General features: G+C 34.9%; 1 protein-coding gene across 1 annotated transcript; it reads right to left on the bottom strand.

The window, feature by feature from the left end:
• Nucleotides 1–736: 736 nt before the first annotated feature.
• On the bottom strand, nt 737–7,116 carry LOC114715634 (disease resistance-like protein DSC1). The gene is made up of 7 exons (XM_028900494.1): nt 6,626–7,116; nt 5,180–6,299; nt 4,794–5,096; nt 2,865–4,416; nt 1,246–1,372; nt 921–1,137; nt 737–784 (listed from the first exon to the last, which is right to left on the bottom strand). The coding sequence occupies exons 1-7, from the start codon at nt 7,114–7,116 to the stop codon at nt 737–739; spliced, it is 3,858 nt and encodes a 1,285-aa protein (XP_028756327.1).
• Nucleotides 7,117–11,872: the final 4,756 nt, after the last annotated feature.

Raw genomic sequence — 11,872 nt, 5'->3', positions numbered from 1 at the left:
AGGAAAGACAACACTTATTCAGGATAAATAACTAACTCAACTTACTTCCTTAATCTCCTCAGATTAGTCAACTGGCTCTTATAATTACGACCGGAGGTAGTATATATTAAATTTTATTTCATCATGTTATCTTCAAAAATCCTTTTTATGTAATGTTGTAGCCCAAAGTAAATGTACTGTTTTCGACTTTAGTTGTTTGTTTGAAGGATTAAATGAAATTGAAGTGAGGGAATAATTTTGAAAATGCAAGGTAGCTTTTCAGGTTCAGCTAGTCTCTCACTCCTTGCTCTGTCCCATTAAGTTCGTTATATTATGGTGCATACGCATGAGGATCCACATGTAGAATAGAATGTGACGTGTGTTGTGAATAGAGTGGCCAAAGAACGAATACTCTGTTTGGAAAATCAGAAGTAAAAGATAAAGTTCTCTCTTTTTGTGGACGCTGCGAAGAAGGGAGAGCAGAAGTAGAGGCACAAGAATAGTTATTAACAGAGTACTTATAGAAAGAGACTCGCTTAAACCGTAAGCCAAGATTAAAGGCCCTTTGTGCCAAGAAAATCCTCAATGACAGAGTTATGCAAAGGAAATCAAGATGTATGAATGCTTTTCACATATTGCCGTCAAGACAACTCTTTTGGTTCATCTAATGCTGAATGGAAAAGACAGCACCGAATAGAAAACAGAAAGCAGAGAGAAAGAAAATTATGAGAAGGAGTGGACTATAAGCATTGCTGATTCATTTTGAAACAATGAGCCCTTCTACTCTGCTTAGCCGGCAAGGGATCTGTCAAAAATGATCACAGAACAAATGAACAGAATCGGTGGATGAAATTGAAACCAACAGCATATAAGATTTCATTGACATGCTTAACTTGGGATATATAAATTGGCTCCAAAGAAATTACGTGGAAAGGACAAACCTCAACAAATTTGTACTGACACAGCCACGGCCCTGACACCATGCGTATGAGGTGACATATAATGGGCGAGTCAGAATCCTGTTCGCTTTCACTGGCTTCATGTTCTTCACGATCATTGTCCCTATTAATTATAACCGCGATCAGAGGCTCAAATGATTCATTCCTCATTTGATTAGGCTCTGCTTCAGTATTAATAAGTTCATTCTTAGACATGAAGCTAAATGCGTCAGGAACTTATGCAAACTAAACTAACAACCTTGATTAAATTAAGAACTCCGAGACTAATAAAAATAATCCAGCACTAAGAGGAAGCTACTTTACCAACCGACAGTGCCAGCCGACGGAGCCGGGGGAGACAAACCAGGTCTCAAAGAAGCCGACTTCACCGGCGCCGGCCACCAGCGAACCATCGACGCTGGTGGCAAAAGACACTTTGGGAGATGGCCTCCAATCTATTGAACTGGTTTTATAAGGTTAGCTCATTCTATAACAGAAAACGAATCACAATCAAAATGGCTACGAAGATTCCCTTTCGTTGGGGACTTTGAAGCAAGTGGACTAGAGAACAGATTTGTCCAAGACGTCCAGGGTTTGATTTAAAATTTTTAATAATAAATTTTTCTTTTTTCTTTTTAAAAAACGACAGTTAGAAATTATTTTTATTTCAAATTTTAGGTTTTGCATGTTTTAGAATAAAGAGTTTCAAAAAAAAAAAAATCTATTAATATTAAATTTTTACCGTCCAATATTCAATCCCAGCTATCAAATGTTAACCTCAATCAAATTGCCTGACGCAAGCTCATGTGTTAGGGGTGGGATGTGATCTAGCATATGGGTAGAATTTAAAGAGTTTAAATTAAACTATCTTTATATATATATATATATGTTATTTATCACAAATGAGTTCAATAACAATCAAATCTGACTCGATGCTCCATAGTACTAAACATCAAAGGAATGTGTAAAAAAATTTATACCAACATTCTTTTTTTTTTTAAAGGAGTTCTTCCATATTATTATTATTATTAATAATTTTACACAACACATCTAAATATCTATCTTATTACAATAACATTATCTATGACAGCCGCAGTATAGTTGAAACTGTTACCACTGTCTTAATTTTATCTTTTAATTTGTTCATTTGTCTTAATTCCCTTCTAACTTTTGTATGCTAGTTTCTCGTAGTGTTTCATTGTTGCTTTTAAATTTCGTTCTTTATCAGAATTTCATTCATTTAATTTGGATGACATGCACCATGCTAATTTTTTCATATAGCACAGACGGTAAGATTTTTGGATATTCTTAATTAAATGCAACTTTGAGGATTCGCAAATATTTTCAAAACTCTGTAAATTTTTTTTTCAGAGCAAGATGATCGGATGACTCGTACCAGATCAAACTTTTTAGGCTGCTCATTATGAGTTTACGACTTCAATGGATGCAGCCTTATGAATATATATAAATGAAATGAAAATGATGCAGCCATCAGTGATAAGCATTGAAAAAGAAGAGATAAGAGGATATTAATGTTCAAAGATCGAACCTGTTGTTTCTTGTCCATCTCATATTCTCCAAATGTTTTTAGTGATTATATTCCCAGACTGCTTCTTCACTTTTTTTTTGGCCCAAAGACAGCTTCTTCACTTGCGTACGCTGCTGAACTTGATCTTTATATTTGCAAGCTCCTTCAATGGCTTCCTTAATGTGCATAAATCTTTTTCCTTCTCAATCTGCTCAGTTAATATACCGTGATTATGAAATATTAGAAGTAAGAAATAATCAGCTTAATGTCCACTAGCTGAATCCAATTCTTCAAAAATATTAAATTAATTGTATGTATGCCAATGGTACAACATGATGATGCGGTAATCAGAGTGTACAATTTTTTTTTTTTTTTAACAAAAAGCAAGTCTATCACTAGTAGTTAAAACCAGAGCATACCATTTTGGGGTGGAGGCGCGAGGGTGAAACATGAAGTTGAAGTGGGCAGATCATTATTCAACCTGAGAGCTTTAAAATTCAAAATCATTTCTTGAAATTCATCCGAGCTGTGATGTTTGCGCTTTCGAGAGGCCGATTGCGTTGCATTGGAGCTACGATGTGGATGCAATAATGCCAATTGAATTTGTTTGATGTAATTTTGATATTCAACTGCAGATGTTGGGCACACCCCACACTCTTTGATCTCTACTATTGTTTCATCATGAAAAGGCGAAAAGGCTGCGAATTCAATTTGAAGCAATAATGGATGATAAGAAGTGTTGCTTTGAGCTTCTCTTTTCTTTTCTTCAATTGTCCTTTGTACCTCTCCACATGACTTTTCATCGTGCCAAAGAACAACATGATCTGACAATAGAAACCCAGAGAAATAGGCGCTTTCAAACGTGCAAGCAGATTGACCATCAATAAACAAATTGGCATGAATTGTAGTCGACAATGATGATCCAGAAATTACGGCGCTGAAAATGAAAGCGCCATCCCAAGGTTGTGGAATGGAATTGAGATCCACAGTCACACAAGATTGTGTAGTCCTATACATGAACCACTCTGCAACTCTTTTTCCCGGATACTTCATTGTAGCCCTGTTATCAATGGCTTTGTTATTGTTTATGTCAAGTAGAACTTCGGCCTCAACGGCTTTGATTGACTGCCCATCCAACTTCATGCAATTTCCGAAAATGAAGTAATCACAATAATACTGTTTTCCTTCTCTATCTTCACTCATTAAAGGTGAATGTAAGGTCTCAAGGGACAGGCATTCGTCGGCGCTCAGTGTATGGATAGAGGGAGGGAGTTGTGGTAGAGACCGAAGCCTTTTGCATCCATTTAAGATAAGACGTTGCAGGCTTGAAAGATGTTTGATGCTTAAAGGCAAGGTCTCTATATTAGTCCTTGAGAGATCTAACTGCCCTAACGACGACAAGAAGCTAATGTTGTCAGGCACTTCAAACAATTCACTACAATTATTCAGCCGTAGAATTCCCAAAGCACGAGGCATCTCATCAAATAGGGAACGTAGATTTGATGCTAGCTTATTACAATAATCAGCATGAAGGAGTCGAAGGGTATGCGGGTCAACCAACTTGTGAAGACTTGTCACACCTTCGCAACTTTTTAGGTTCAAAAAATAAATTTTGCTGAGACATCCGCTTGATGAGCACAACTCATCATTGATGGCTGTTCCGCAAAGCATCAATTCAAACCGATTATTTTCTGAGGTCACTGAAAATTCGCATAGTCCTGAGCATCCTGTCAAGTCCAGTTTACTCAGTGATTTGAGATGGGTGTTGCTCGTAAGACTCTTAAGGGCTTTGCAATCTCTTAGCAGTAAACGGCGAAGGCTATGGAGAGATAAAATAGATGGATGAACATTTTGTAATTTTGAACAACCCTGAAGATAAACTTCTGCAAGACGTATGGCCTTGGAAAAATTTGGGAGCTCAATCAAGTCTTTTGATTCACGAAGATCAATTCTGCTTAAATTCACAAGATTCTGTAAAATAATAATAATAAATAAATAATTACACAGTAAGATTGGCGGCAAAATGAAAATAATTACTCTCTCTTATCTTTTTTTTTTTTAATAAGACCTTGTTAGCAATTTTATTTACAAAATTAGCAATGCCAAAAAATATTACAATTTTTTTAAAATTACACTTAACCAGTAATCTATATAAATATTGGTGTGATGGTGAAAGGGAAATGCATTTTCCAAAACGGGTTGTCAATCTTTTATTCAATTTCCTAAGAGATTTTAAGGAAAAAGGTAAACATTTATAAATAATACTGAAGCGAGGGTGCATATATAATAAAAAATTTTCAACTAGTGTATTAGTAATATTTTATAGGGAAAAAAGGTATAAAATGTACCTGCTCTCCATTCCAAAGTTTTGTCAAATTGCTGTTGGGCAATTTTATTTCAACAAGATTTTCACCCTTAAATGTTGTCGGCAAGGACTGTAAAGGGCATCCCACCCAATCCAATAGCATGAGATTTTTTGGCAAAAACTTCATACCACGAGGAAATGTTAACGCGTTCTCAAAACGGCCATTGATATTTCCATAAAACTCAAGAAACTTTAGATTGGGCACTGAACAAAAAGCTTCAATAATTACGTGCATCTCTTCAACTTCTGAAAGGTTCAGAATCATGCCTTCAGTGGCTTCATTTCCCTAGCAAACAAAATATAATAATAGTAATAAAAATATTGTATAAATCAAATAGGAATATGGAAATGTAGAAATTTCACTCTTACCATGCTGTCCTTCAATATTCCAGAATTGTTCTTGGAAATCCATAATATATTGCACTTTTGAGGAGCACCCTCTAATGATTCGTCTCGAACAATTCCTCTACCCATTTCTTTTATTAGATGGTGCATACGTATTCTTCTTTTATGAATATCTAAAAGAGCTTTCTCTTCAAGTCTTATCAATCCAATCTCTGTTGAGTAACCACATGCATTTAACATTTTTTCAACATCCTTGACATCATAATGATGGAAGAAATCGAAGAAACATGCAGTATGCAAGAAAATATTTCTTTCTTCCTTATCAAGTCCTTCAAAACTCAATTTGAGGATATTATTAATTTTTGGACAAGGAAACTTTTGAAGTTTGTTCAATTGGCTCTCCCACGCTTCTTGATTTTTGCCATTCAAGAGTGAGCCTAAAACCTTTAGGGCCAATGGATTTCCATCTGCATATTGAGTCACTTCTTTTGCCAGCCTTTTTATTTTCGGGTCAGCATAGTCATTTCTAAAGGCATTAATGGAGAATAGATCGAAAGCTTCATCAGGATTCAAAGCCTCAAGCACATACATACCATCTACTTCCTTACTAGCATCAAGAACTTGCTTATCTCTTGTTGTTATCAAGATTTTACTGCCCGGCCCAAACCAATTATGCCTTCCGGCTAAATTTTTTAATTGTTCACAATCATCAACATCATCAAGAACAATGAAAGTCTTTTTCCGACCAAGTAGTTTTCTCATGACGTTAGGAGATGTTGCATCAAACATGCCAATGTGAGATTCCTTATTCCCTAATAATGTCAAAATAAGTTTTTTCTTCAAAGCAGCTATTCCATATAGCTTTGATTCTTCCCTTACATTAGCCAAAAAGCAAAACCCTTCATATGCAAAATGCAATTTGTTAAATAATGCTTCTGCAAGAGTTGTTTTGCCCATACCGCCCATACCCCAAATGCCAATAAATCGGACATCGTCGTTTAAACCTTTATACAACAACGATTCCACATATGCAATTCTTCTATGAATTCCAATCAAGTCTTTCAGATCATCTTCACTTTGATACTTATAACCCAACTTCTGTATAACACATTCCACTATTTCTGTAATCAGCTTGGCTTCGTCCCTACATACCATTGGAAAAATAAAGATGGGCAAATTTAATATACAGCAGTATTTATTCAAAATTTTGAAATATTCCCAATGCAATGCAACTTTAAAGATTTGCCCATTTATAAAATTTGTTCTAATTAATAGTTTTCTTAAGAAAATATATAATATTTTATGGCTTGATGGCCTAGTGGACAGGTCAAACAACAGTGTACACAAGAGAACATCCTCTCTATGATCATTAACTTCCATCATATGCTGAAAGATTATATTGATTTAATTTAGCCTTATGCATATGGAATAATAGGATAAGAGAAAGATCATCAACATGTATAGAGTTACCTGTCGAAGCTGCAATGCCAGCCAGATAAATTGGCAGCATGAGTGAGAGCCTCCCTCCACTTTTGCAGTTGTTGCTTATTGATGTTTCTTTTGCGCTCATGTTCTTCAAATGCTTTCTCGTAACTCCCAGACTGCTTCCTTACATCAGAAGGGTCTACTCTATAGAACAATGGCATAACAAGGTGACCTTCATTTTCAGAACACTCTAATAGTTTTGCAAGCTCCTTCAAGCACCAGGTGGAAGATGCATAGTTTTCTGAGAAGACCACTAGAAACAGAGTTGAATCTTCAATGGCTTTCTCAAGAGACGGCCATACCTCATCTCCCTTCTCAAGTCTGCTGTCGATGTATGTATCTATTTGGTTTCTGAGAAGAGCTTCATGAAGGTGGCTTGTGAAGTTGGAGCGGGTGTCCTCACCTCTGAAACTAATAAAAGCATCATATTTCCTTGGAAATTGAGAAGATGGAACAGAGGAAGAAGATGAAGCCATATCAAATTGCTTAATTACGATAAGCAAGAGAGAATTGGGAGTGCTTTCAGTTCAGATCTAAGAACGATTGGTAATAGGAAACAAACTCGCCTTAGAGGAACATATATAAGATTTTAGTGTAGTAGATTGAGTCAACCAAGTCAATGAAAATGGAACAAAATGAACAATAAATAATCATAAATTTCAAAGAAAGGCGGTCCTACAGAGAGAAAATATTACAGAGAGAAAGGAAACTCCGCTGACACTTCCTCCGAATTGTAGAAAGTTTAATCAAATTTTCTAAGGAATGGTCCAAAAAGAAAAAGAAAATCAAATTTTCCAAGAAAATATAAACGCCCGCGGTCAAATTTCCTAATGAAATTTGGTTTAATAAAGCACTATAATTACACCTCTCTACATGTTTAGTCTTGGCCTTTAGAAATATAAGATTGAACAAATACTTATTTTCTTGAAAAAAATACATATATTATCAAAAAATTTAAAGTGAAAGCCAGAGCTAGTAGGCATTAGAGTTTTAACATTTCAAAACCGCAAGTTTTGACAATTTTTAATTACGTTTATTATTAGTCCTCATTTCCTCTCCTCTTCATAAACCAAAAAGCAAGTCAATTGCGTGTAGAGGAGGACGTGACTGAGAGTAACAAACGCAGAGGAATAAGGTACGGATTGCGCAACTTGAGAGGAATCAAACGCAACAATTTATTTCAAAACAGGGAGGAGCCGCCGGCAAATTACTTCCTAAAAGATTGTCGAATCAAATGCACTAAGCCTCTGGAGAATTTTGGGTTTTTTTTTTTTGGAGCTAGATTTTCAGCATACCAAACACGGTCCAAGGGAATGTTTGAAATTCTAAAACATTTTTAAAAAATATTTTTACATAACTCGAAATAAAATTTTTTATATATTATTTTATATGCTGTAAAATTATTTTTTAAATCATAATTTGATTTAACACTTTTTAAATTGATAAGAATTACTGTTGATTGGTTGTCTTTTGGTGGAGGGCAAAAATAATTGCTGATATGCATTATTATGGGGCAAATTATTGAATACCGACAGGCGATACGGAAAAAGCAAAGGTAAAGTGCCAGCACACATGGCTGCTGCAGAGAAGCCTCATAAGTCATAAATGGGGATGTGACTCTTTTTGGAGGGGTTGTTTTTTCGCTTGAATGTTAATACTCCCATACTTAACATATGTAGTAATTTTAAAATTCTCAGTGACGATGGCCCACCTCGTCACTAACAGCTCTAGAGCAGTGATGGCCACTGGCGACGAGTGTCGGCAACAACTGTTTTTTGGTTGCCAAAATAGTTCATGTGGGATTTAGTTCTGAAGATGTTTTGTGACCAATGAGCCACCCAAACCCATTTGTTGTAATATTAGAAAATCAAATACTTCATCCGATTTTAATATAAAAATTAATTAACTAATTTGAGTAGATTAAGAAAATTTGTTAAGTTAGTTATTTATAATAAATAAGTGTTATTTTTCTAAAATAGCATTGCTAATCAAATTTGTTAGCTTTAATATTTAATAAAACTTTTAACATGTGCAACTATTACAATAACTACTTAAATAAATAAATAAACATGAGAAATAAAATAGATTGAGATTTTATATTTATGACCAAATTAAAGGTCAAATTAATTCTAATATTAAGAACCGGTAATCGAAGATAACTATCCAGGCAAGAAGTCTCGATCAAAATAATTGATTACATTTTCAACATGTAGTGTATTAACAACACTTGTAATAAGTCTCGCCACTTTATTAATCACATTTACAACAATTTTTTAACAATTTCAACACTTGAAAAAAATATGGAGAGCCCTGTTATATAAACATTGATGACATTTGTAACGAGCTTCACCACTTTCTCAGTGTGGGAGAGACAGAGTAGTTCTAAAATCAAAGGAATCAAACGCAACATTATATTTCAAAAGAGGAGCCTCTCTGAAGTTAATTAAATCTTTCTTTGATGTCCTTTGACATGAAAATCTGGAATATGTTGACTAACTCAGCCCATTTGAATCGGGCGGAGTTTCATTGATTCCAAAACGGAACTTGAAAAAGAATTTGATCCCCAAGGAAAGCGAAAGAATAAGGGAAAGTAATTTCGGTGGGAGTTTTATCACAGAGGGATGGTTAGACGTGCGAAGGAATGAAAAGATCAATTCTTATTATGAGGTAACTTGAATATCCCATTATTAGAGCTTTATATATACGAACTTGATTTAGGGAGTGTTTGGATAGAAACCAAACCATGGTTTCAGAAGTGCTTTTACGGATTACGAAGTAAATATGTAGAGGAGGTTATCTCGTTTTGCGAAAAAATGCTTCTGAAACCACAGTTTTGGAGTATCCAAACAGGCCCTTAGATTTCTTGCTTGATTGCAACATGAATCAGTTGATGCTTTGGTTTATTATCAATTTTGTACTTTTCATATTGATCACTATGCGTTGGGTAAAGATGTGTTGAAGGCCAACTGCTAACATAGGCCATCTTGCTAGACAAGATAGGTAAATGGGGTCTTTCATAAGACGTGTTATGTTTTAATTACATCCAGAACTTTGTAATGAGACTTGGCACCAAAACAATTCTAAAAACTAGGACTTACTTTCGAGACATAGGGAGTAGTCAAATGTGAGACTTCGGGAAAATGTATTGTTGTAACTTTTCCGAATGAAATAAAAAAATAAAAAAAGAAACAGAATCGTTTTACTTTTTGGGAGACTCTATACTCTGTTTTGCCTCTCACATCTTGTTCTGCCCCATTTCGTTATATTACAATGCATAGGCAGAGAGATACTCTGAAGTTGAGGATCCCCTAATTTCAAATGGAGTGCTTTCGTTTTATTTCTTGTTTTTTATTTATGTGATTATTCAAAAAATGCCATAAACCTGAAATTAGGAGATGGAGAGCCAAGAACGCATGTAGAATTAGCACTTAGAATCTGAAAGGATAGGCTGCGTTTCATTAATGCACAAATGATAGTACTTGTACAAAATTTGAATTTTTTTTTTTTAAAGTAAACATTGTTGCTATATGATGCTTGCTGTGAATGGAGTCACCAAAGTACAAATGCTCTGTTTGGAAAATAAGAAGTAAAAGACAAAAGCAAAGTTTCTCTGCGTGAGCTGGTCGTAGAGAGAGAGAGAGAGAGCCAAAAAAGCACATGAATACTTTGGGATGATGGACGGAAGAAGACTTTTTGTAGTTGTCAGGGATATTTTTGTATTTTCGTTTTATTTTTTAAGAAAATTAACAATTTAATGTCCCCAATCTGTGCATTTCCACCTGGATTTTACAAGGACTGAATCTTCATAAAACTCATCAAACTAATAAAAGACAAGCAGCGCAACACGAGGATAAAATCTTTGAAGCCACGTGTTATATTCTTCCGTGTCACGGTTGGTGGGCTTGGGAAGAGAAAATCCTTGGACTTCCTAGGGACCACTTTTTTGTCATTACTGTTGTCACAGGAGCAGCCTCCTTTGATTTCCACTGAATTAGGCTGAGACTGTAACACCGTTCCATTTGTTGAATATAATTTCCATATCCTGATGCACCCGCTGGACATACTCCACGCCCTCTCACGCCCAAAACTGGAACAGGACTATAGGAGTTTTAACAAAGAATTTTATTTCAACTGATTCATGATTATTGGTGCTCTGATCAGCACTCTTCTCTTCAATTATCCCCTGCACCTGTGAAGGAAGCTCTAAGGTATATCAGAACTGATCAAGCAATCAAGACATATCGTTTCATAATTAAGACTTATTATTCCCAAATAAATTGTTATTATTTTTAATTAATACACCTGTTACTTCCTGTTATATATCAGAAAAAAACATATTGTTAATATCAATTTTAGACTTGTTATTTTTCAATCAAGACATGTCATTTCTAAATAAATTATTATCATTTTAATCAATGTACATGTTATTTCCTGTTATATATCAGAAAAGTTACTTTGTTAATATCAAATTTAGACTTTTTATTTTTTGATTAAGACTTATCATCTCCAAATAAATTGTTGTTATGGACTAGAGCCATAGTAAAAGAGTCAATTTATATTTTTGTTTTCATTATAAAGTTAATAAATTTTTGGTGACACAAAGGTCATCAATTTTTTTGTTGGCCCAAATGACCAAGGGATAGTGGGATTAAATCCTACTCCCACCACTTTTTTGAAATATTCTCACATGGCCAACAAAAAATCTGTGACAAAAAAAATTCTATCAGCGGCCACCACATTAGTGGCCAGTGCCGACACCTGCGGGTGGTGGCCGACTGCCGGCGAATGGTCGTAGGCAGTGGCCAGTCATCGATGAGGGGTTGAGTCTCTTTTTTTGGGGGGGGGAAGAGACAAAAGGCATTTTTGTTATTTTAATGAATTTCAAAATTCCAGTTTGAAAAGGACTTTCCTTTCTATCCTTTGAAATCCTTAGCTTTCCAAATTAATATATCATATATTTAACCTTCTTTATTTGTTATTTTTCCGATATCAAATCAGGTATTGCTTTCTCTCTTGAGATTTTGACCTCTTAGATGTCTTAATTAAAATATTATAATTTATATTTTTTTATATCATTTTTCCTTATAATAAATAAAAGCAAAGGCAACTTTTAAAGATTTACAAAAAGTTGGCTCCAGGGTGACTTCTGAGAACTTTCACAAAGAACGGTAAGCAGAGAAGGGATATTGCCACCACACCTTCACCGAAATTAGTTCTTGATCAAATTTCTCG

This window comes from Neltuma alba, unplaced genomic scaffold, assembly GCF_004799145.2.
Source record: "Neltuma alba isolate B1F8T4 unplaced genomic scaffold, ASM479914v2 tig00011603_pilon, whole genome shotgun sequence".
Classification (NCBI taxonomy): domain Eukaryota; kingdom Viridiplantae; phylum Streptophyta; class Magnoliopsida; order Fabales; family Fabaceae; genus Neltuma; species Neltuma alba.
This window is presented reverse-complemented; position numbering and strand designations above follow the sequence as displayed.

Bases quoted from the DNA above. Each gene is read 5' to 3' on its own strand.
- LOC114715634 (XM_028900494.1), bottom strand. From the start codon at position 7,116: ATGGCTTCATCTTCTTCCTCTGTTCCATCTTCTCAATTTCCAAGGAAA. The intron at 5,097-5,179 runs GTAAGAGTGAAA...TTTGTTTGCTAG, and splicing joins GAATATTGAAGGACAGCATG to GGAAATGAAGCCACTGAAGG. The intron at 4,417-4,793 runs GTACATTTTATA...ATTATTTTACAG, and splicing joins AACTTTGGAATGGAGAGCAG to AATCTTGTGAATTTAAGCAG.